This window comes from Melopsittacus undulatus, chromosome 3 (assembly GCF_012275295.1).
Source record: "Melopsittacus undulatus isolate bMelUnd1 chromosome 3, bMelUnd1.mat.Z, whole genome shotgun sequence".
Lineage (NCBI taxonomy): Eukaryota > Metazoa > Chordata > Aves > Psittaciformes > Psittaculidae > Melopsittacus > Melopsittacus undulatus.
Window position 1 is genome coordinate 59,741,372 of NC_047529.1, and position 26,329 is coordinate 59,767,700.

The 26,329-nt window shown below is 37.7% G+C and overlaps 1 protein-coding gene across 1 annotated transcript in view; it reads left to right on the plus strand.

Annotated features, from left to right (window-relative positions):
- Positions 1 to 26,329, plus strand: part of AFG1L (AFG1 like ATPase) — a 55,050-nt gene that overhangs the window by 20,973 nt on the left and 7,748 nt on the right. Inside the window, exons 7-10 of the mRNA XM_031053990.2 lie at positions 2,322 to 2,380; positions 16,288 to 16,370; positions 19,242 to 19,312; positions 19,569 to 19,669. Coding sequence (XP_030909850.1) covers positions 2,322 to 2,380; positions 16,288 to 16,370; positions 19,242 to 19,312; positions 19,569 to 19,669 — 314 coding nt within the window. The remainder of the gene's footprint in view (positions 1 to 2,321; positions 2,381 to 16,287; positions 16,371 to 19,241; positions 19,313 to 19,568; positions 19,670 to 26,329) is intronic.

Here is a 26,329-nt window from a genome sequence, read left to right on the forward strand (position 1 = left end):
ATGAGTTTTAACCAAGCAGTAATTGTATTTTTTTGTATAGGAGAAAAGGGTTTGTTATAGAGTAGTATGGTATCTTGTAATTTTTATGACACTTTAGATTGGTTAATTTCAAACGTTTGCAAAAAAATACCAAAGAGTTACAGTATTAACTGTAAGTACAGTTAATTTTTCTACCCAAATTGAGTAAGAGGATCACTAAAGATTTGCACTGCAGTCTATCTGAGGGGGGCAGAGAGAGAGAGGAAAACACTCATGTTTTTACTAGAGGAGGAAGTTATTTCCCATTGGTTTATTTTCCTGGTTTAAGCAAACAAGATGAAATCATAACTATTGTAGTTGGATTAACTATAGATAAACTGGATGGCAGTTTGGAGCCCTCCTTGTGTTTTTTGAAGCACTACTCTTTCAAGTTCAGAAGAGATTTTTATCTTAACTTGGGGATTGTATCCCACTTATTGAACAGAGATGTTAGTCTGTGACCATTATCATCATACAGGGCTTTTTTTTTTTTTTAGTACATATTAAGTCACTGTGTCAACGTGAAAGTCATCCACTTGTACTAGCTACCCAACAGGCAAGAATGCCATCTCCACAACTAAACTATCTTGCAGTCCAGATGTTGGTCAATGCTATCACTTACTCTCCTCTCACTAATCCTACGTACTCACTGTGTGTGTCTGAAATCCTACTGCAGAAAAGAGAGTTCGGTTAATGTAGTATGCTACATCAAGGTTTAAGACTCAATTAATTTCTTTCCTGTGGATACAAAGGGGAACAGTGGCTTTTTCATTAGAGAGCAGATGTACCCCGCTGCTGACCACTAGTGATGCACTTAACCATATTAAACTTCCTCCCCAAGGGAATATGAGGGGAAATACTGAGGCGCAGTGTTTGAGGAATCCTGGCTTCATTTCTTCACCAAAATTACTGCTTGTTTTTCTCATTCTTACAAAGCAGAGATACAATACAAAACTTCTTATCTAGAAGAACTAACAGAAGTAGCTGTCTTATAGTACTGTTACATATTTAGTGTTTTTTGCAAGCAAATACGTGATTGTTTTTTAAACAAATGTATAGCTATCATGATTTGCAGAAGCATGAATGAGAATAATACATGGCTTCATAGAATTTTGTTAGTAAATAGGATGTGGAATCACCTTCACTGATAATTTTCGTAAATGTTTCTATGTCCGTATCCAATTTTGTGGAAACCATTTTGTAGGTGTTTTTTATTATTTTATTATCATACATACTGTGTCTTCTCTTCACCATGAAGTGTTGGTAGGGCATAAAAACTTTAGCCTGTTTGTAGCCTTTAGGCAACACAGGGAATATAGGTGGTATTAATAATCTGGTGTGGTCTTTGTAGGGAATTTTGGTGACTTCTCAGCTGTGTGCCTTTATTCTTTTATTTATTCCTTCAGTCAGTCATAGGTGCTGTATTGCCTTCTTATAAGGCTTCCTACTATTAATGAAACAGAGCAGCCCCTTATAGCTTTGAAGTGATAACATTTTCAAAGAAGTCTGTTATGAGAAGTCTGTTATTCTGTTGTGAATATGTTGGGCAGTTGGATAGTCTCCAGAGAAGAAGTGTATGCTCTATCAAATTTAGAGATAAATAAGATATAAAATGCTGCTTTGTGGTTTGTTTTTATTAATTTATGTTTTCTTTTGAGTGTGGATCTGCATTTTGTTATGTAATTTTTTTTTAATTCAGTGATGTTTTTAATAACTTTCCATAAGTTTGGATATTAATTTATTTTTTTTTATTTTTTTGGCCTTAGGGATGACCCTTTTTCTCACTTTGGGAAGTGAGGTTTGCCTGGTAGAATTCCTAGAAGATAAAGTGTACCACAGTACACTGAACAAGAATGATGCAAACTTTGGAAACTCAGAGAGTGTATTTTTAGTTGACATTAGGTTTTTCCCCTCTGCCAAACACTTGGGACTTAACATTTGCATAGTTTTTGCCTCATAATCATACCAATGTGTACTCAGCATTACAAATCTTTTTTCTGTCCTTACTTTAAAACAGATGCTGATCTTACTTCTTTTACTAAAATCAGTTATATGTCAGTAGAGATTGAAGTCATCTTTCATTCGCTGCCTTTTTCAGAGTTTTTCAGGTTGTTCCATTCTTCCTTAAGAATGTACTGAATTTTCATACAGCAAAAAAAAAAGAAATCAGTTTCAGCTCTCCTCTTTTGCCTTTAGTTCCTTCTCTCTCTAGCAATGCTGAGTTTTATTTGCCAGACTAAAAGACAAGCTGACATTGTTATTAAGACTAAGTAGCAAAATGGTACTGATTTCCTTTCTTTCAGATCTCTATAAAAATGGTCTTCAGAGAGCTAATTTTGTACCATTCATTGCTGTGCTGAAGGTAAGGAGAGTCACTTGTTAAATGCTTTTCAGTTTTCCCTGCTGTATTAATAAATTAGAAATTTGTACAGGATTGCTTTGATACTAGTTTCCAGATAAGATGTATATGCTTTAACTGCTTAGGGTGAAAATAATTGAAGGTAAGGCAAAAAGAACTCTTTCTGTCTACAATTAACATGTTTTGAAAGCTGGATATTTTTAGTATGACAGAAAGTTACCTTTTTGACTAAAGTAACAGATTTTTTTCAGATAAGACTTTGTACGGGTGTGCATATGCCATGTAATACAGTATTCTTCTAACAGACTGTGTTGTACTTGTGAACATCTTGCATTTGTTATGCTACAAAACCTGGTGTTTTATTGTGTAAAGAAAGTGTTTGGTATGTACCCCTCAATTACCTTGTTTCTGGGTCTTCCTCACATGTAAGTGCTTTTCTGAATGGGTATTTGTGAGGTTTCACATAATGTTCAACAAGTAGCAGTTCTGAAGACAGCTTCCTGGAGTCCACTTACTATCTTCTCTGCCTTTAGCTCACACCGAGCTGTGTGTGTCTGTAGTAGTGTCAGTCTCATCTAACCTGTTCCCTGACAGTGGCTTTGACAACTTGGACTACTCCTGTCTTCCTTTTCTGTGGGCTCAGAGTCTCCTGCAGGGCTTTTGTTTGGGGTTTAGTGGGGGTGAATGGGTGGGTTGGTTTTGTTTGTTCGTTTCAGAAATTAACTTCTGTGGTCATAAGTCTTAAAATAAGGCTTTAGAACTAAAAGTAGTTCAAGTTCAGCACAGGAGCTTTAAATTCCTTTAAAATTCATGGGAACATGGGATGAAGGGAAGGTATTTACAGTACATTTCTGTGATGAGGTGCTTCACTTGAAATAGGTTTCAGGCTGTTTCTGTTCCTCATACATGGAATGCATAGACACCAGGTACCCTGGTAACTGCTATATAAAAATCTTTCCTTGCCTTCAAAAGATGAAAAGAAGTGGTTTCTTTCCTAGATCTAGAGTTATCCATGTTCATCCTTAATTTTGTTGTTGATTTTGTTTTCTTCAGACAATGTAATTCCAGTATCTGTGTTTGGGTTCCTAGTCTTACAAAGACAACTACAAACCAGTTTCTGTGGAATAAGCAAAAGTGAAACAGCGCTCTGTGGAAGATACAGTTACCTTGCAAAGTTTGCTGTATTGCCTTTCTAGGTGATAGATTATTGAGGACAAGTGATTGCTGAATGCCTGCAGTGGGAGGTGCAGTTGATAAATTCCACTTTTTGAGGCCACGAAAAGCTACAAATCCTCCAGCTGGTAGCTGCAGAAAAGCTTCAGGTTTGTGTAGTAAGGCAGGCCAGTAAGGCCATTGGCAGCATTTCCTGCCCTATGCGTGTTCCCTGCCCAGTTCTGAACCCATCAGAGTTCTGATCTTTTGGAATCTTACATAGTGTGAGATCTAATGTTTCAGTGATTCCTTCATTCTGTAACTAAAGGGAGTAGTTCTCATAAGCAGGAAAAAACTCTCAGTTATCAGTTTGTTGTTGTGGATAAAATTCTTTGGGAATTCATTATGGGAGGGGTTAGTTTCTGCAACAGAGAAGAGTGCTTCTTCAGTTCATGAAATCTTATAGAGACAGAGCTTTACAGAGATAAGTATTAGGGAGGAAAATCTTTTAATTCTATAATTGCAGTTGGATGCAGGCCCTTCTGATTGTGCTTTTAATCTTGCAGGATTTCTCACTGAGCATCTTAAAGTGCGTGGAACTCCGAAGTGATTTTTTCCCTTTTTTTTTATTTCTTTTATTTATTTTTTTAACAAAGGCAGCTCTTGCAGAGAAACACAATCACTGCTCACTGTTACTTTGTGCAGGTGCTCAGAGCAGAAATGCTCCACAAATTGTTGATCTAAACCAATAAGGAATAGAAAAATTTTCTAAACGTTTTAAGACTGGTTTACAAATAAAGCTATGTATCTTAGAATTGTAGAATCACAGAATCATCAGGGTTAGAAAGAACTTTAAGATCAAGGCCAACCATTAACCTAGCACTGCCAAGTCCACCATGAAACTGTGCCCTTCAGTGTTATATCTGCATGTCTTAAATCCCTCCAGGGATGGTGACTCCTTCACTGCCCTGAGCAGCCTGTTCCAGTGCTTGACAACACTTTTGGTAAAGAAGTTTTTCCTGATGCTAAACCCAGACCTTCCCTGATGCAACTTGAGGCCATTTGCTCTTGTCCTACCACTTCTTATTTGGGAGAACAGCCACCTCCTCGCTACAGCCTCCTTTCAGGTGGCTGCAGAAAGCAAAAAGGTCCCCCATGAACCTTCTTTTTTCCAGGCTAAACAGCCCAATTCCTCTAAGGACTTGTGCTCCAGACCCTTCACCAGCTCCACTGCCCTTCTCTGGACCTCCTCCAGCACCTCAATGTCTCTCTTATACTGAGGGTCACAGAACTGAGCACAGTATTTGAGGTGTGGCCTTGCCAGGGCTGAGTACAGGAGGATGATCAATGCCCTGGCCTTGTTGAACCTCAGGCAGTTGGCCTCAGCCGATCAATCCAGCCCGCCCATATCCCTCTACAGAGCCTTCCTATGCTCAACCAGATCAACATTCCCACACATCCCACTCATTTTAACAACTTGATGTAAGAGCTGAAGTGAGGCTTTTAAAAAAAATTACAAAAAAAAAAGCACCCTTTAATTTACTGGTTTGGAGTAATTTTGGCACATTTTAGTTTATGCAGATATTCAATGAAGACATTTGCATCAACCATTGAGTGTTCTGGAATCCTGATTCTAATTCAGTAGCTAGTTCCAATGCTTCATTCTCTGGGCAGTCAGGAAGGAAAGCTCCTTAAACTGTTTGCTGTGCAGAGTCTGTAACTTAAATGAGCAGTTCTTGAGTTTCCAAAGGTTTCCTGGAACCACAGTGTGTAGTTCTAAAACATCAGGCTCAGTCAAAATACCAGATATGTAAATTCTGCATTTTGTCAGGTTTTCTTCTTGCAGCAGACCTGCACTGCGCTAAATTCTAACTGAAGGTCAGGAAGTTTTAGAGCTTTTCACAGCCTGAGGATACCTTTTAAAGGTACAGTTCTAAAATAAAATGTTTGCTTTGACTACCCCCATTTTGCTTAGAATCAACCAAAAACCTGTTGTCAGTATTGTCAGTAGGACATGAAATTACTGTAAGCTTTCTGTAGTGAACTTCTTTTATTCTTCTGCTGATAGGGACCAAAGAATTATTTATTTTAAAGCTATTGGGTTAAAAAGACCTTTAACCATAAGCATTGCACACTCATCTCAAACAGAAAGCAGTGTATTTTTATACGCTCTATTGTTTGCTGTATTTCTGAAAATAGATCACTGATTATTTATTGCCATTGTTGCCTGCTCTGGTTTTAATTAAAATATACCCTTTCTTACAAAGCAGGAAATGGAGGAATTTGAAAGTGTTTTTACTTTTCAATAACTAAGTTCGAATACGTGAAAAATACTTGTTTAAACCATTTACAGCTGTCCCTAGGGAAATTGTGGGAGTCAGTTTTGTACAAAGGCGTTGGGTAGATGTAAAATGTCTTTGATGGTGCAGTCAGCTTTTGTCCAACCACCTGTGTGAGAAATGCAGGGATTTGTTGATTGGCGGATCTGCCTCTTTCACCCCCTCCTTACTCCCCCCGCAAAAAAAAGTCATCTCCTTGATGAAATTGATTTGTCAGTTTGTTCCAGTCTAATGGTGTGATAGCCCAGCAGCTTTCAGTATGTTGAATAGTTAAAACCTGCTTTTGAGGTCAGTGTCAGCCACTCTGACCCTTGTGAACTGTCACCTGAGTCAGAATTGCAGGGATTAGGCCTTTGATATTGTGATGGCTTCGCCTATCAATTGACTTTTTCATTACTGAAGATGTTGGGCCTTTTGTTTCCCTTCTTAGTATGTAACCAAGCAAACTCCTAAGTAGAAGGAGCATTTGTTCTTGTTCTTTCTGCAAGTAATAGAAGTACTCATCTTTTGTGAAGTGTACCTAATTAAACATAGAAAAAGTAAAAATAAAAAATAGAGCATGATTGCAAGTATTTTTTTCTGAACGTCAGTATAATTTCTGGGTAATTTCAGTTTGACAAATGTGTGTCAACTAACAAAATGCTGTATATAGAAAGCAAGGTGTCAGATTAGAAGTTACCAGCACTTTCTGCATTCAGCCTTCTAAGCCTGTGTGCGTGTTAAATTTAAACACAAGGGTTATTTGAATTCTGTAGTTTAGAGCACTTAACTGTTAGTATTTTATAACATACCTATTGCCTTAGTGTGTTCACTAGATTTTAAGCTGTTTGGTTTGCTTGCCTTCTATATCTGTCTTACATGTGCTTGCTTCTAGACAGTTTATTTAGGTGCAGATCAAAACTTTACCTTAGGATAAAATTGTTGCTCAGTGTTGGGCTCCCTGCCTTCTCACTGCTTTTGATTGTTAAGGATTTCCGGAGTTCTTGCTTGGTGTGGTTACTCCTTGATTAAAATGAATAAATCAAAGCATATTGTAGATATGGAATAGTTGATTCCTGCTGTATCAGGGTAAATTAGTCTAATTACACGTGGCAGTTTTATTTGCTTGTGATGTAATGTGAAATGAGGTCCTGCATCCCCCCCAAAAGCCTGAGCCAATTAATAAAGCTTTTAAGCTCTTTGTCACAGGCCACCGTGGAGGTCTACAGAGAAGAACTTTAATCCAATAAACATTTCATTTAGATCATGAAAAGAAAGCATGAGAAGAAGCTCCTACAAGAGAGGGTGTTACCAGCAATTCTAGCCACGAAGAGATGTGAGGAATTTGCCAAATTAACAGAGGCCTTCATATTTAACACATAAATGTGTCAAAACTAATAATAGAATAATTTAATTTGAGTTGAACCTTATATTGTTAAAATTCTAAGAAGCCACGACTGTTTTCTTCAAAGACTTTGCTGTTGAGTTGGATGGACAGGGCAAGGGGAGGTTGTGAGAAACCCAGATAGCAAATAGCACTGGCCGAAGCTGGTGGAAAGGGGGGGAAAAAAAAGGAATAGATAATTAGGTGTAATTAGTGTGTATGAATTGTTGTCTCCCTGTCCTTGGCTTGAATAAATTTCAGAGGAAAAAAAAACCCTAGTGGTGAAGCCGCTTTGATGTAAGAAGAGTCATTGTGGTTTGGCAGCATAAAGGCAGTGTTTTATACTTCTTACATAATGGTTGTGATACAGAAAGAGTGAATGGACCCTGCACCCCCCAGCCTGCTTTACAGCAAGGACTTTTGGATTCTCTTGAAACAAAATGCATCAGAAGTTGGTAATGAGGCAGTGGACCTCATCAGAGCTAAGCGTAAGCCATCTTTAGCCTTTGTTTAGATCTTAATCGCATTTTTCTTTATTCTGGGAAATCCAGTTTTGTAAATCAATACCACTTTTTTTTTTCTCCTTTCCCTGCCTGCCAACAGTTCTGGCAGGAGCAAAGGCTAATACTGGGGGAGAAATACAAATCAAATGTTAGAAAGAAAAACAACAGCAAAAAAGGAATCTAGACAAATAACTTCATCCAGGGTGTAATTCCAATGAAGTGCATGCATTCGAGGTCAATTTGACCCTCAGCTTACAAAACACCATGTTATAAATTCGGGGTGAACTCTTGGCATTTGTTTTTTAACAGAGCACCACAGCTTGTTTATTAGGAGATTGAAAGTTACAGTTGTACGGGTTCTTTAGCAAAACTGAATGTTGTGCAGTGGTTTGTGGATTGGTTTTGGTTTGCTTGGGGGGTTTTTTTATTATTACTATTCTGCAGGGAAGATTTTTTCCGAAGTGATGTGAAACAGGGAGAGCTGTTCGGTGTAGTTCTTATTGCATGAAAGTTTACTGTGCCATTCTGCTGCTCCCTGCCTGGAAGAAGGACAGACTATTTGTCTCCTACCCAGCACAGCCACATCTGTACCTCCTGAATTCTTTCACTTTTGTCTGAATATCTGAAATACTATTCACACAGCAGCACATTTTAAGAGCCTCTGTCTTTATTCATGCACCATTACTTTACAAGTTAATTGTCTATTTTTCCTCTTCTTAGGGGGTAGCTGATTTGTAGCTAGACATTAAAATAAGTTATTGAAAAGTTGTACAATAGATTGCATGTTCCTTGTGGTAGCAAGAATAGTGGGGGTTCTTAGTCGTTGAAGTTTTGAAGGCTGCAGTGTAAACTTGTGCAACTTCCATTGAATGCATTTTACCTCTAACTCTTCACTTTAAATGTTCTTGTCTCAAGTGTAAGAAGAAAACTGATAAAAAAGAAATATATTTGGCAATATTTCACTTCCCAAATCTTTGTGCCCTAGGTCCCCTTAAAAATAATTCACAGTTCAAATATTTGTCATCCAAAGTTAATCTGAGCATGATTCATTTCACTGATATTGTTGAGGATTCTTGGATGGCAGTTTGAAAGTTTTCCTCAAAATTTGTTTGTGTGGGGCTTTGGGGTTTGTTTTGTTGCAGTGTTTACATTTGGAACAAGCATGAAGTGTCTAAAGCTATTGTAGCCATTTCCTATGTTCCCTTTTTGCAGAAGAATATAGGGGGAAAGACTGTCGGAAAACTCAGTTAACCCTTTAAAGCACTGCTCTATTTTGCAGAACAGATAGCCTTCTGTACTTGAAGTTGATTTGATCTATGAAAGGCAACACCTGAATATCATGTAAGACTAAATAATTATGCCTGATTGTAAGGGTTTTTTTTCAGGTACAGGTCACATGAAATTCAGTTAGGGTAGAGTATGTACAAAGCTAAGAAATATGCAGATTTTCTGTTGTAAGATAGTGTAAAAATTATTTACACTTAATACTTGCATAAAGGTTAGAAAGGTTGATGAAGCGATATTTAGTTTTGCTTTACTATTCACTGCGTGTCAGAATGTAATTATGACTGATTCATGAAACTGTCTTAGCAATGAACCATCTTTATTAAAATGCGGATCAAGACAAGAGCTGACAGTAATAAAGAATAGAACATTTTAGTCTTGTTGCTTTTGAATGATTGCTAATTACCCCAGAGGTCATGTATAGTGCTTATGAGGATTCATTGACATTTTCTTTAAAGTCTACTGTTTCAACAACATCTGAACAGGGAGACAAAAACTATATGCTTATCCAACAAGGCTTGGACCAAGGTTTTATCCACCATGAAATACCTAATGATTCCCTTTCTCCTTCCTGAGTACAACTTACTCCCATGTATCTGTGTAGCAGAAACTTAGGACTGTTACAAACTCCATTTAATTTTTATTTTTTAAACAAGGTGGATTTTAAGTGTGGATAAAAGGAGCAGCCCTTTACCATGCTTACTCATGGCTAATGGTCTGGTTGATCTACTTTCAGAGCTGCACCAAAGAGGGAGCCCTGCACTTTGTATGCTTCTCTCAGCAGGCTGTAGACAGACCTGCCCAGCTCATGAGTCCCAGTTGGACCAGTTTCACGTTCTGAAACACGCTAATGACTTTGAGAGTATGGCAAAATTGAAACCTGTGGATGTGCTTTGTAGGTCAGAAATCGCTTTTTCATGGCGTACTGCATTTTTGCTTGAGAGGATTCTTACATCCACCGCAGTTACAAGTCATATGGGAAAATTCTAGTTGTAGTCGTATCCTTTGGATGGAGAAAGCTTTTCCTGAAATTGCTTAAGAAAGAACTTTAAGAAAGAGGAAACAGAATTCCAGTTGATAATCTAACACTACGTGGACTCAAATAATGAAAAGTAAAAATCATTACATCTGGTGAGCTCTGTTTACCTGAGGAGCTCTCCCCGTGTTGCTTGCTGGTGGAGGGCTCTTGTCACCTCTTTGCATGTTGTGTGATGCAAGAGAATTTTTCTCTTAAGCTGTATGAGAAGGGTGATTGCCAATGAACAATCTCATTATTTTCTGGTTTTATTGATCCCGTGCCTTGTTAATGGAGGCCAAACCAGCAGGACAGGTGTGGGGTGATATTAAGAGGGTGTGTGTGCGTGTGTGGTTGTTTGGTTTTTTTTTGGTTATACACTAATACAAAGAGTTAGATGCTGAGGATGTATTTGAAAAGAGAAGATGATACCTCTGTGGAAACTGATTCCTTTTGCTCAGAAAGAGTAGTTAGAAGTTGCACTCCTCAGTCAGGCATGGTTTTATTATTAATAGTAGGTGTTCTGATGTGCTCATTAAGAACTACACCAGAGGGCAAGAGTATTAGTTGTGCAGTTTTGCATGCGTCGGGATAGGACTAATTTTACTTGTATGGAAAGTGCATTTGGTACTGCAGATGCAGTGCTACAGCTGCATTTGCAGATGTCTAGTTTGGCCGGAGTGTGAAGGGCGGAGGAAACTCAGCAGGTGTGGGAATGAAGGTAATGATCATAGCAAGGTGAAGCATTTTCCCATCTCTCTTCCCCTACATGTTCTCTGGAGGTGATCAGGTAGGGTTTGTCTGATCCTGTGGGCTGACTTTCTGATTTGAATGAATTCTGGTTTTCTTTTTTTAATGCCATTAAAATTCACAGCAGAGAATGACAATTGGGTTGACTTATGATGGTCTTCAATAAGGTTAAGAAATATCTACTCACCTGCATTATCAAGGGTCATGAGTTGATCACAATATTTGAGCTTACGGGGACACATGGTATTTAGCACAGTGTTTAATGTGGACTTCAAGGCCATATATTAGCATTTCAGGGGGGTTTGTGACACATGGGAAAAACACATCTTGAGAAATTGCAGGTTATCCAGTTAACCTTGACTGCCTTTTGAAATTTCCTTGAACCTCTGTTCCTCTACTTAATGATCTATCCTGTCGTCTCTGATTTCTTGAGCAGCTAAACATTTTAATAGCTACCATTCTTGATTGCAGCAACAAAGGAATATTAGAGGGGCTTACAGGAACAAAAATGTATACTGGTCTGTATTTAATAACTTCCTACTGTAGGTATACTGAGAGTTTAATTTTATCTATTCTATCTGAAGGTTGTTGTTTTAGGTGTTCTGTGTCGAGCTGAGCCTTGAGGCTTTGTGTTTTTTCCTTCTGGAATAAAAAGTTTTTATGCCACTTCAGTGGAAATGAGTGCATGATCATGCTGTATTTTTAACTTACTAATTGCGTTTTCAATTCTGTAATTGTATTTGTTCTTTGTATACATAAATACATAAATGACTTCAAAATAAATTGTATGACTAATTAATTTTATGCATTTGAATTGAATAGGCTAAGTCAGACTTGAAATATCTCAATAGAATAGAAAATCTGTTGGAAACTGTAGATGATTCCACAGAACAGACTCAACTAACTGTAGCTTCAGTTTTAAGTATTTATTTCAAAAGAAAAGGAGAAGTATAGCCCAAGTAAAGGAAATTTGAAAGTATAAAATTCTATCTTAAGAAACGGAAACCAATAGTTACAGTCAGGGCTTTGACAATTAAGTACTAACAATCTGAGCACTCCAGTTAGTTCTTTGGCTGTTGATTAGGATTCCGTGGTGGTGATTAGTGTGAGGATGCAATCACATCTGTAGGGTTTAATCAGTTCGGTGCTGGAGAAGTTAGTCCACAGATGGAGAGAGAACTAGAATTCCTACATGTAATCTTAGTAGGGCTTTTCCCCATGCTGAAAAATTTCAAAGAGTAAAAAGCAGAGAAGCCTCCCCCTCCCTGAACTTGCAGGGTTTGAAAATGATAGCATTGATTTTCTAGTTCCATGATGCAGGAATATAATATCACTGATGCCTGTGAAGGGGCGAGAAGATGTATGGTCACATACACACCCTCTCTGATGCTCAGTATTTCATTCTTGCAGCTGTGAGCAGTATTTGTTTTTTCCATACTATGCAAGGATGTAACCGGTTTTCATTTTTGTAAATCTAGTTTAAGTGGTTAGCTTGGATGTTTGCAATATTCTGGTGTGCTTTATTTTCTTCTAGTAGACATTCTGATTATATGATATCTTTTTAATATTTAAATAATTTATCTTGAAAAAAAGTCTACAAATATGAACATTTTGCCCCCTGCATTCCTGTGAAGTGGATAAGTGAATGTTTCTGTGTGTAGAAACAAAGAACTGTGGTGGATACCCTTGTCGACAAAGGAAACCCCAAAAGGAAAAGCTTTTGGATCTCTTCTTAGCACATAGCTTCTGTGTGACCTTTCTGACTCTGGCTTTGAGTAAAGGTGACCATGTGCTGAATCCCCCTTTAGAACCATCTCCACCAGTACATTCTTAATGACTGTTATTGCCTGCAGTGCAAGCAGTCCTCCCGTTACTGCCCTTCAGTTCACTGGTACTGCTATCACACCCTTTCTGTTCAGCACTGTGTAGAGCTCAGTTTGTGTAAATAGCATTGCCCAACCCAGTGCATGTTTGTATGCCAGTTTGCTGGCATTATTTCCACATTATCATTGAATGATTGGGTTCTTTACTCATACTTCTGTCTGCTTTTGTTTTTGTTACACTGTTTTCCAGTAGCACCTATAGATGTGTACTCTGTCATATATTCACATAAGGAGAAGGTTGTTGCTGCCCTACAAAGTTTATAATCTGACAACAGCAATCATGTTTTGAAGGAATGTTTTCTGGGAGCATGTTGCTATGCAGATTATAATGTTTTGTTTTAATGGCAGGGCTGTCCATTTTATATATATTTACACAGTGCTCTGAGGTCCAAGTCAGTGGTTCTTGGACAGTAATGGATGAAAAATGTGCTAGAGATTCAAAGTAAATACCAGCCAGAATTTGATGGAGTGTGCTGGTTTGAAAAATATGAGATGGCTGTATTTGAAAGATAGGACAGAATTAAGCCAAAAAAAGCCCAACCCCCCCTCCCCCAAACTAAACTCAGAAATTAATTTGAAACATCTAAGGAGCAGGATAGTAAAATGCCAAATGTTTTCCAAAGGCCTAAGTATCTCTCTATTCCTGTTAACTGGCCTCTACTTCTGTGCAGATGTTGTGTGTCACAGAAAACTGCTGTATATCAGAATTCTAGCTTTCCATTTTGTCTATGTTTGGTTCAGTTGCCTTTTGCCTCCTATGGAAGGAAGAACCCAGTAGGGCTGTAATAACTGCATTTTATATACTCCTGAACAGGATGCTGCTATTGCCTCTCTTGCGGAAAGGTCTTACAGCCCAGAATATCTAACAGATATCGTAAAGATAAACTACATAATGTGGTATCATATTAGAATCAATAGTGGTGCATTATTGTAGACCTAGAAGACAAGGTTTATAGGAAAAAGAAATATCATTAATTTAGGCAGCCGTTTGTAACTTTAAAAGGGCCCCAAAGCATAAGCTTTGGAGCACACAGACTCTTCTTCATTAGTGTCCGTTAGTGATAGCACTTTTTTTCTGAATAGCAATAATACTAATTACTTTGAAGAAATAGAAAAGGGAAGGAAGGCAGAAGAAATGCAACTACTTCATAGCTATTGTGGTAGTATTTATGTCTGTAGTCCTTACCTCCAAAACTCGTTTGCTGTAATGTTAAATCATGGAGTCATAAAAACTGTCAGTGCATTTAACGAGTGATGAGTTTGTAAGCAGAACACAAATACACTAAAATACTGTATCACAAAGCACTGATTTATATTTCGGCAAGCTGCAGTGACCTGCATAATATAGCACAGTACTGGTCTCTGTGTGTCTGCTCAACTCAGCAGTCATTATGAGCTGAGCCTCAAGCACCACTGTTAATATCAGCACAATAGATTTACACTGCCTACAGTGCTCAGGTGCACTCATTTTTAATCTCAGCCCTACCGTGACAATGCCCCACTCTTAACTATATGTAGCTCTGTTTTCACTCTTCACACTCTGTGCAACAGCCTGAGAGAACAGCAGTGCTTATAAACCCATCTTGAAGGCCAAAGAGATGAGGCTGAATTAATGCAAAATTTCCTACCTGTTGTTTCCAAGAGAAAAACAAAACAACCAAAATTATAAACAGTATCCAAGTATCTAAATAATCTCATAGCCTGCATAGTGGTAGTGGTAATGTGCTTGTATTCCCACCCTCCCACCGCCCCGCCAACATGAAGAAAATAGTACCCGAGCTAATGTACTACTTTGGGAAAATAAAACATTAGGTGGAAAGGTGCCGAACATCGATGCCTGGCAGAGAAAAGCAAAGTACACCAACACTGCTGTGAAATTTCAGGAATCTTCCTTGTAGCCTTGACTGCCAGACTGATGCTGAAACAAAGCTTAAACATCCTCCCTCCCTTGTGCATATTATTAGATACCTCTGGAACTTTTTGCTTCTGCTCTGTTATTCTCTTTCTTTGTAAGCTTTCACAGAAAGAAAGGGAATAGATTATAATAATATTGTACTACCAATACTGTTGTGTTTGCAGTAGCCTTAGCCCAAGATAATGATTTGATTAGCATGGCTTTTACACTTACGGGAATTAGAGGTACATTAATTTTCCTGGGATTCTGTGCTTTCAGATGACTTCTTTTTCCCTCATTTTCCTTATTCAGCTGTGTATCTTTTCAGGGAAGTTGGAGGTTTAAAACAGGTATCGAGTCTTCAATAATAGCCAAGGGAAAAAAACAGTGCAATGAGCCATCACAGTCACTCCTGCAGATATTTGTACTCTATAAGTCCTATGCAATACATTTGTTCAATAGGACTGTTGTTCCTTAAATCACTGATGATAGTTCTTCTAAAATGTAAGGGTTTTTTCCCTGCATCGTAGTTGCTATAAATGAGATTTGACAATTCCAATTTTGTTACTTGAATGTCCTCAAGGAAGCTTTGAAAAATTTGACAGAATATGAAATACTTAATGAGATCATTAAAGATAAACTAATAATTCGTAGTGAAGAAGCAGAGTAATTTAGTGGATTCTAGGAATCGAAAGAATTTTAATGGTCTTGAATTACCCAAAAAAACCCCGAAGCCTTATTGTTTTAATCAAATTGTTGATAGAGGTATCTCTTATAAAATATTAAAACTTTTCCTCCTTTTATGGCATCTTTTGCTTCTAGCTGTGTAACACCCGTAAGTTGTGTATGATGGCAGTAGCAAGAAGAGATAAGCACAGCTATTCCCTTTGCCAGAGGGTGTAAAATCGTGATCCCACTGCGATTAGTGAGAGTTTTGCTCTCAGCCTCAGGCCTTGACCCCAAAAAGCATCCTTTAGTACAGCTGGTTTTGAGTTTTCTAACAGAAGCAATTATTGTGAGTACTCAGGAGCATCTGTATCACACTTGGAGTCTTACAGGTTGTTTAAAGGGGGGCAGGATTTGGGGAAGCAACTTTTTCTGAGTCAACTCAGACATTACAAAAATAAAACAAAATCTTTTTGATATAGAGCTTTGTTTCTTCCCCTGTGTATTTTGGTCCATTTTGCAGCAAGACTTGGCATGGTTCATACATCTGATGTTTGACTCATAAAATTTTTAATCTTAGTAGAAAGATAAAATGGAATTAGTTTTAGCTTATAAACCAGAAGTAGTTTCAGTTGCCTGTGTTGCTAGAATTGGATTGTGGTCTCTTAAACTTTTAATTTTCTGCTTCTTAATGTGTATTTTTAATGTGGAAATACTTATTTTTACACACTCCCTCAGCAAAGCACTACCTAGAGAGAGTGAGTAATATCCATCCTGGTTTCATTCCATGTGCTTCCAAGCTGTATTAATTTTCTAGTTGCTGGACTTTTGAAACTGGTTACTTTTTTGTTTTGGACATATGAATGATTTCCACCTTATTTCTTTGCTTTGATAATTGGAAAGGAGACTTCAGTTTTGTGATCTTGAATCAGTTTTGCAGATGATTTATTCCTGCTGATGGTTTATCACAGCACTGTGTTTTCTCTCTAGCACAAACAATAGTAAATACAGTTCTGGCTTGAGGAAAGCTATTCTTTTTTCTTTTCTTTTTGTCACTGTAGAAGTACTGCAGCACAGTGCAGCTTGATTCTGGAATAGACTACAGGAAACGAGTGCTTCCTGCTGCTGGAAAACTTTACTACCTGTAAGTTAATCTGTGATATGGTATTTACCTTCTCTTTCCTTCTTATTAGCCAATAATTTCCTAGTCAATAGGAAATGAAAAACAGTAGAATTAGCAGAGTGTGACTTCTCCTTTCTTTGCCTTCTGGTCCATTTTTGTTCAGCAAACCGCCTTCCATTATGCCTCGATATTAACTTCATTAAACTACGTTTTCAGTATCCACACTAGCATCATTTATAATGTCTGACTGAATAAAAACTAATTAGATTTTTTGGGGGAGGTGTGGTGTTTGGAGAACTGAAGTGACAGATGGTTAGAAAGTAATGAATATCCTCTTGTAAGAGATTGCACAATTCTCCTATAATAGAAGAACATCCTTATTGTATTTAAGTAATTAAGTATTTATAGAAATCCAATGACAAGGATTCATTTAATATTGGGTTTTTCCAGTGGATTAAAAAAACCCCAACACTCTCCTATTTTGACAGATTGTTTCTGTTCATCATGACAAAATTTCTTTCGCAGTTTGTTCTATATTTGCAAATAAATAAATTTAAAAGTACATTCACAGTTGTGCTTCTGGTTGCAGCATGTATCTGCCTAGCAGAATCTTAATTTATTCTGGTTTTTAAATACTTTCAGACTTTTGCATTGCAGACATTTTTATGTCTTGTATTTGCTCTTAAAGTATTATTTAATCAATGATAACCTGAGGAAGGCAGACAACAGTAGCTTAAAATGATATTTATAACCATTGTATCTTTCAACCCAACACACAAGATTGATTTAAAATCATGTTTCCATTAAGAAAGGTGTGGTATTTTCGTCAGTGTGACAGGAATTTGAAATGAAATACATCCATATCACCTTATAGTAAAATTAGAAGCTGTAGTTTGTCTGGGAGGAGGAGTACTGCTTAGTAGAATTACAACAGGTAACTCTTTCTGCTTCTGGAAGGAAATGATGGAATCTTATGTATGAAAAATGGGTCCATTGCAGGTTCTGTGTGTGACTGTATGAATGCAAGAAAAGTAACTGTTGTTCTGTATTCTTGCCTGGCTTCACTTTCTTTAAGTTTTGTGGTGTCTGCTCAGAAGTACTATTTGAAGCTGCCACTTATCTCAGCGTTGCTCATCATGGCTCTTGTTCTGACGTCTACATAGCTGTCTCTGCTTACGGCTCTGCTTATTGTGCTCCTTGCACTTGTGTGACTCGCAGTTTGGTAATTGTGGAGAGCCCCTGCCATATTCTTTTCTCACTACCCATACTTAAAGAAATGAAGAACATGCACGTGGTTTCTAACAGGTAGACGCTAAACATAGTGCCTATGGCATCAGCTGTCTGAGGAGAAGAAATGTGAAGAAGTCACAGGATTAGTACCCAGGCAGATTATCTCATGATGTTCTACTGTAAAACTTGTGATCAAGTGAATGGCAGAGATCTGTAATAAGTCTACCTTGTGTTCTCTCATGATAGTTGGCTATCTCTATAACTTGTGTAAATCATTAAGGAGTGGAAAAAAAGTATTTAAAATTCTTTATTTCATCAGCCTTTATTTTTCTGTGGAATCTTATTCTTCTGTTCAAACTTGTTAACTGGAGCTTTCAACCCTGCACAGCTACCTTAGCATGTGGGGATTTTTCTGTTTGTTTTAAAATTACATACTATACAGCGTTTTGCCACAGATTATTGAAATTTAGTTAGCAGTCTTGCCCCCAGAAGAAAGTGTTCTTGCCCAACGTGTTTACATTCTCCTGTTAATGGTCACAGTATCATCATTGCTTTTGTGGGGTTTTTTAAATCCTCTTGATGCTTTTATAGTTTGTGTAGTCTTTCATTTAAAATATGCGGCTGAGGTTTGCTTTAAGCTGTTTCATACTCATCTGAAAGCAATCAATGTAACACAATTACAAGATTCCTGAGGAAAGCAACTTTCTTGATCTTAGTCTCCGGTGCCTATTTTCAAAACAAACTTTCTTGGCAACTATACAAAGTTCATTGAAGCATTATACATCCTACTTCTAGTTTATTGTCTACCACAGCATCTATCTATCTATCTATCTAATCTATCTATCTAGTCTTGTCTGTCATATCTATCATTAAAAATGATAGATATCATTATCATTACAAAAGATAGATACCACAGAACCACAGAAAGATTGGCCCTCTGACCCATTCAGTGAGGAAAGATACTCCCTTACCAGACTGATTTCTAATTTTTATGGCAAGCAGAAGATGAATATAAACTTTCTACCTGAGCTGTCAGCACAGGTATTTTGTGTTTTCACCATCTGGGGTTGATTTTTTTCTAAACAATATTGGAGACACAGAGGGGAAACTGATAAAATTTACTGATGCAGAGATCATGCTGCTGTTCTGAATTTCGTAGTTTAATTTTGCAAATGGTTTGGTCAATACAATCAGTTGACTTGATTCTCCCTCCCTCCCCCCCAAAAAAAAAAGAAAAAAAAAGCTGCTCCAATATTTAATTTCACAAAGTCCCCTCTCAGAAATTTCAAAGGACACTTCTTTAGGTGCTTGACTGCCTTGCCTTGTCTATTTGCTCTTATTTTGCATGCAAGATAGAACCAGAAGCCTTTTTTCTCATTGTGTACACATAGTGTTAATGGATCTGCTCTGCCTGTATTGCCTCATTACTGGAAACAGCTCAAAACACAGAAGTCTTTCAGTGTATGCAAATAAGGCAGAATCATCTACCTGAGAGTTAATATTCTCTACTTTTAAGTGTATTCTAAATCTAATGTTTGTATTTAGAGCATAACATCCTGTTCTTTTTTTTTTATGGGCAAAAAGCTAAGCAGGCTCAGGCAGCTGTTTGATGTTGGCTTCAAGTGTTATTAATTTCATATTCTATTATTCTTTTCACTGTAGCACAAGTGAAGCTGATGTGGAGGCTGTCATGGATAAGTTGTTTGATGAGCTGGCTCAGAAACAAAATGATTGTACGTAAGTTAATTTCTCTTGAAAGAGAATACATTTAGAACACAATGCCCAATCTCCACTGACCAATTAATAAGTTCCATTGCTGTATATGGGTTGATGCCACACTCAAGTGGCAGTCATTGTATCAGCATTTTGTCTAATTTATGTGTTGAATCATGTGCTATTATTCATGAAGCTATGCATTTCCTATCTGTAAGAGATGAATTTTATAGTAATTATCCAGAGAAGATTGAGTCTTTGTTCATGTTCCCATAGTAACTAGACCAAGGATTCTAAAAGTGCAAGGCAGAGAGCTGAGGCTGAATAAAGCATGTGGAACCATTGCAGACTTCACGTTTGAAGAGCTGTGCGACAGGGTGAGTACCCAGTCAAATCCAAATCAGTAAATGCTCAGACTTTTCACAGTTTAAAAAACAAAATAAATCTGAAGCACACAAACTTGCTGTTTTCCCAAGGTGTACTAAACAAAAAGGGCTTTATTTAATTTGGCACAAGGATTTTGAATTTAGCACGGTGGGTGGGAGGAATTCCCCAAAAGAACAATAATTTTGCTTTTTAATGATACAGTAAATTCCCTTTAAAGTATATCAGAGATTGTTTTCAAAAATCCTAGTACAGTATATGCCTGGGCTAACATCACTGCTGGAATATTAGTAGTTAAAACATATCAGTATGTAAATAGCATTCAGACACTGTTTTTAAAGTCTGGGGATCAAGCTGATAACTCAAGCAAAGGAGTAGTTATCCTGGCACTACCAGAGTAAAGCTGTTGCATGCCTTAGTTGTCAGTAGCTGTACAAGAGCTGGTTAGCCCTAGGCCTTCTCAAATTTGCCAAATCTTGCTAAATCCTGCCAAATTCTCTGCTAAATGTGTGGGGGGTGATTCCTGAAAAGCTCTCTTTGCATACTGACCTCCAATAGGTTTGAAGACAGTCCCCCAGAAGTCGCATTTTACTTCAGTGACGTCTCTTCTGACACCTGAAGTTACTGTATAATGATCACAACCCTAAATTAGGCCAGCAGCACCTTTGATTCAGGATGCTGACCAGCCTTTTGGTTATAACATATTTTCACTTACTTGTAGCTATGTAGTTGATAACTATTTGGACAGAAATTTCACTGGTTGCATTTCAGACTGTAGGTTTTAGACTTTGTTGGGTTTTATTTTCAGACAAAGCCAGTTAGCCATTTGTGAGAATGGAGGTATGTCATTGGTAGAACAGCTTGCTTTTCACTAAAAGTTTTGAGATGACCTCTTCATTGTGCCTCTTAATTTGTCAGGAAACTATGCAGTCAGCAAACACCTGTAAAATTCTTCAGCACAGTAAATGCCTTATGTACTTAAATGGGATGATAAATTGCTTCTAAGAAGTGCTCCGGTATCTCACATGGTAGTGGTCACTACTTTGGGTCTGAAAGTTAAGACCTATTGAAGAATTATGTGGGTTTCAGACCCTTATGTTGGCTTAAGGAGCTGAGATGCTTGGCTGGCACTTAGAACAAGTAAAGAGAATCCTTATGAAATGTCAAATATCATTTCACAGTATTGTTCTTACGTTGATTACCCCAGGACTTGGGAAGTCATGTTTCAGTTCAGATAGCTTCTGCATACGCGTTATGATAGTCTAATAGGATAACAACATGCTTAAACCTAAAACAACATGGCAGACAATTAAAGTTTTTCTTTAACAAATTACTCAGTCATTGCTTATTTTCTTTGTGTATGTTTCCATTTCTCTCCACCTTTAATTGTTATATACAATTACTTATTTTGCCTTTATTTTCCTCTTTGGTTCACTGATGTACTTTTCTAGAGTCATAGACTGGTTTGGGTTGAAAGGGACTTTGAAGCTCATCTGGTTCCAACCCCCTGCCATGGGCAGGGACACCTTGGGCAGGGACACCTTCTACTAGACCAGGTTGCTCAAAGCCCTATCCAACCTGGCCTGGAACACTGCCAGGGATGGAGCAGCCACAACTTCTCTGGGCAACCTGTGCCAGTGCCTCACCTTAATTCATAAATATTACATCAGTGTATTGGTAATGTGGTATCACTGTACTGACTTCATTGGTAGAGCAGTATAGTCATGAACTTCAGAACTGTCCATTAAATTTGGATGAATGGCTTGAGTTGTTCCTAATATGATTTTTTTTTCATTAATACAAACTTTTATAGCACTTCATAGCAAGGGTAAAATACTCCCATTGGTATAAGCTGCATTTGAAACCTTTCCTGCCTGTTCCTCCATTTGCCCTCCCCCATTGCTATTAAAATCTGCTAAAAGGCGAAAGAAAAGTTTAGTTGTCAAACCACAAAACCATGTTCATTTTTTTCATTAAATCTTGTAGCTTCTCAATGGAAATTTTTTACATGTATTATCATTTTAGCAGTCAGAATGGAAAGTCATTCCCACTGATACCACAGAAGAAATAGGTAGGATCCAGAAAAATGCCCTGGTGGTTTATAGCCAAAAAAAGTCAGGTGACATTAAACATGACAGGAAGTATAAAGTCATTGATACATATGCAAGTAAGCTGGCTATCAGTAGGAACTATCTGTAGAGGAGTAAAGCATAAATCTGTAGGTATTTAGTACTGCTTGTGGTGCCAGATGATAAAGTTAACAGGTATCATAAGTGAAGCTATTAAGAAAAAGTAAACTGAGAAAGATGTAATGAAAAGGAAGATCCATAAAAGAAAATACTGGAGAGGAATTAGTTGGATTTGGCTAGAGTGAATCTGGAGACTTTGTGCAGGACATGAGGACAAAGTCCCATGGGAAGACAGGTTGTACAAAGGGACATGGGGCAGGGAATCTGCATGTAGCAACTAGGAAGGGGCTTAATTGTCAGTCCAAGCAAAGTGTCCTAGGCAGATAAATGCAATTTAGTGTTGTAGAAGGCAATTAAACTTACAGCAGAATCGAAAACAAGATTTGCAGTTGGCTTTTTATCAGTTCTAAGTCCTGGTGACAAACATGATAGGTGTGAAATTCTCTAGAGGGAAAAATGACATATAATTGATAATTATTGAAACCTCAAGGGACAATTAATGATAATGTGGAATCAGTGCTTGCAGTCTCCTTATGGACAGAGTGGCTAAATGAAGTGGAGGACAGTGTGCAACATTAAAGACACTGGTACCTGACTTAAAGTTAATTAGTATGAGGATCTTGAATACATATCAATCAGTCCACTAATTAACAAACCCAAGAGGGTAGTACTCATAGGGGTCTGTTGCAAATGGAGAACGAGGTGCATTGCTTCTTGAGCACTTGACTATAAAAAGCATGTGAAAAAATACCACTATATGGGAAGCTTGTGCAGTAGATGATATGCAGGAAACGGTGAAATGTAATTAGTCTGAAATTTGCAAATGATAATTTTCTAGTGTAAAATGTACTACATCCAGTACAAGGTCATTTGGTTTGAGCAGTTTATGGGAGCTTAGTGATGAATTCAGCTGGAAATTTGTATTGTGTAGGGACAATCTTCTCCATAATATTCTAACATTCAGTGTAACCAGAAGATACTTCCAGGCAGTGAAATTACATACTTAAGTGTTCAGGAAGAGTAATTTTCAAAAGCAAAAGGAAAGTATGACCAAAACTAACTGAAAAGGGAAGTGTAAACAACAATAACAAATAAGAACAAGAAGGACTTTTTGAAGATGATAGTAAAAGTATATCCCATGTCACTGTCAAGACAGAATCAAATAACATAGAATGAAGGGCAACTAGTTAAGAAGTGTAGGGAAATTGGAGGAACTAAAGGTCAGGGGAAATATCATGTCTGCTTGGCCATAAGACTTGTTAAGTGAAAAGGGAATATTGATATGGTGCTGTTTCCATTGAAGTGAAATTCTGTTCTAAAGGGAAGTAGTAAAACATTTTCCACTTTGGTATCACATGATTTTATGAAGTGTCATCCAATACATAATAGAGGAAAATAGCAAATCAGCAGTTGGTAACTTTATACCATTTGAAACATCTAGCTTTAAGCAGAATTTTCAGAATAGCTGCTTTTGTAGTTAGTACCTGAAGACCTTGGGAGATAGAGTTGGTGCCTTTATGGTGCTGTAGTCTTTTGTTTCTTGTTTTATGCCTTAGCATCAAATTTTTTCATGGCAGGAATATGAGGAATTATTTCTGTCTAAAATTATGCATCAGGTATTGGTAGCTACCAGATCTCCATTAACTTTTATGAAAACGAAATACAGAGGCTATATTTTATGCAGTGCTGATATGACATGCAGTTGACATGGTAGAAGGCATCTTGTTACATTATTGTGTGCACCAGTTTTTAAATTGTGGTTTCCCAGTTGAGGAAAATGCCAAGTTTTATCTGATTTAGTTAATATAAGATTCAGACACTTAAGCTTTTTTGCTTTACTGGCTGTATGAACACGTGGAAAACTAAAAAATGTTGGGTGAGAGGATATTGATCTATTTTAGCTGCTTTAGAGCAAAATGAAAACCAGTTTTTGATATCTGACATATACTAGGGTTTATGTAGCAGTGTGGCACATGATAGCATTTGCTGTGGCATGAAAGTGGTTACTGCTCACTAGAATGGAGGTGTGTGAATGTACTTCTGCAGTGTCATCATCCAGAACTATGCTTGGTTTTCATCAGAATGTTTGTTACTATACAAGCTTTTCTGAGGCCGCATGAAATGGACAAATGTAGGCAGAGAAGGCTTGGAGAGGCACCAAGCAGACTACTGACATAGGTCCTGAATTTTAATGCTGATGATAACATCCCTCATTCTTTGTGGCCTTTAATTTCTTCCTGTCAGTTTCTCCATCTATACCATGAGGGATACATTTGTAGTGGAGTTAGATTGTCACAAAACATAATTGGTTAATTTTTTCATCAATTTGTTGTGAGAATGTAGGATCACCACAATAGTGGATTCTAAGGTGCTGATTCTTGACAGGCAAATACAGTTCAAAATTGTCCTTGGCAAATTCTAGAAGGCTTTTTGGCTGGTCAGATCTGATAACTTAAACTCTACAACATGTTTATAAAACTTTTTTTCGTTATCCCTTTTCTCAGCAGTTGTATGTCTATACAAAGTTCAGGTGAAAATATGTTTTAAAGTAAAAAGTACATATTAACTTGATTTTAAAATCCCAAGGTCATAAACTAGCAGTCATGCAAATATAATTGTTACTGCTCCATCAGAGTAGATTAATTTCTCTGTGTTTATGCATAAAGGTCAGTGTTCATTATGCCTTAGAAAAATCATCCTCTGCCAGTCCACTTCCCTTTTAAAATTGTGCTTAAAAACTTTAAAAATGGTGACAGTTTGGCTTAAAACTTGAGCTTATGTAAATAATTTAGACAACAGCGTACCTTATATGTATTCTTCCAACTAAGTAAGGACAGAGATAGTCTTCCTCACAACACTAGCTTTTGAAGTCTTCCTCTCACTTGTGCATAGCAACTACTGCCCTCTGCTGGGAATTCCGACTTCATAGTGTACTCAAACACATTTTAGCCTCCTCTTTACAGAAGTTGATAACTTTGTTTCATGGATCTTGTATAATCTTTCAGCAGGTAATTAAATATATCCTTTCATCCAGCTGCCAAGTACCAATGAACACAGTATCTTAATATGATAGGAAAGTATCTGTAAAACTGACTTTGTGGATGGGTAACTGGAGAACATGTTAAATGCAAAAGATTTAATATAGAAATGCATTAAAGTTCAGGAAAAGGTATCAGTAGAAGTCAGTATCTATGTTGTAAAAAGCTATCTTAATGTCATTTTTTTTCCCCTAGAAGTTTAGTATTTATGTAATTTCTGGTAAAATATAGTATATGTGTAGATTAACACAGCAAAGAAGTGCATTGCAATGAGTACATACTGTATAGACCAGGAAGAAGAAAGTGGTTCCTAACTTGAACAGCTTCTACTTCGAAATGAAAGACGTAACTAAGCTTTCTTAAAACAAACAAACAAAAAGCTACCGTTTTCAAAGGCAACAAGTGGTAAGTGATTCAACTGAATGTCTCCTCTACATGATGACACAACTCAGCTGCGTTTGCACTTTAATGATTCTGAATCATTTTGAGGAAATTACCTTCATTAAAAATTGTTAAATGTATCCACTGTATAATTTGGTGTCATCTTTAGGATTGTCAGGTGTAGTTGTAAGCAAACATACCGTGGAGTTGCTCTGAAGTGATTTTGATCTTAGTTTTATTCCCAGCAGATTAGTTTTTTGCAGCTTAAGCTCTGTTCATCCTGGCCTTGAACACTGCCATGGATGGAGCATTTACTATTTTCTTGGGCAACCTGTTCCAGTGCCTCACCACACTCACAGTAAAGAACTCATATCTAACCTGAATTTCCCCTGTTTAAGTTTCAACCCGTTACCCCTTGTCCGACCACTACAGTCCCTAATGAAGAGTCCCTCTCCAGCATCCCTGCAGGCCCCCTTCAGGTACTGGAAGGCTGCTATGAGGTCTCCACGCAGCCTTTTCTTCTCCAGGCTGAACAGCCCCAACTTTCTCAGCCTATCTTCATATGGGAGGTGCTCCAGTCCCCTGATCGTCCTCGTGTCCCTCCTCTGGACTTGTTCCAACAGTTCCATGTCTTTTTATGCTGAGGACACCAGAACTGCACACAATACTCCAGGTGAGGTCTCACAAGAGCAGAGTAGAGGGGCAGGATCACCTCCTTTGACCTGCTGGTCATGCTCCTTTTGATGCAGCCCAGGATACGGTTGGCTTTCTGGACTGTAAGCGCACACTGAAGCTGGCTCATGTTCAGTTTCTCATCGACCAACACCCCCAGGTCCTTCTCCACAGGGCTGCTCTGAATCTCTTCTCTGTCAAACCTGTAGCTGTGCCTGGGATTGCTCCGACCCAGGTGTAGGACCTTGCACTTTGCTATGTTGGTTTTCACGATGTTGGCATTGGTCCACCTCAGAAGTGTGTCAAGATCCTTATGGATCCCATGCGTTTTTTCCAGTGTATCAACCACACAGTTTGGTGTCGTTGGCAAACA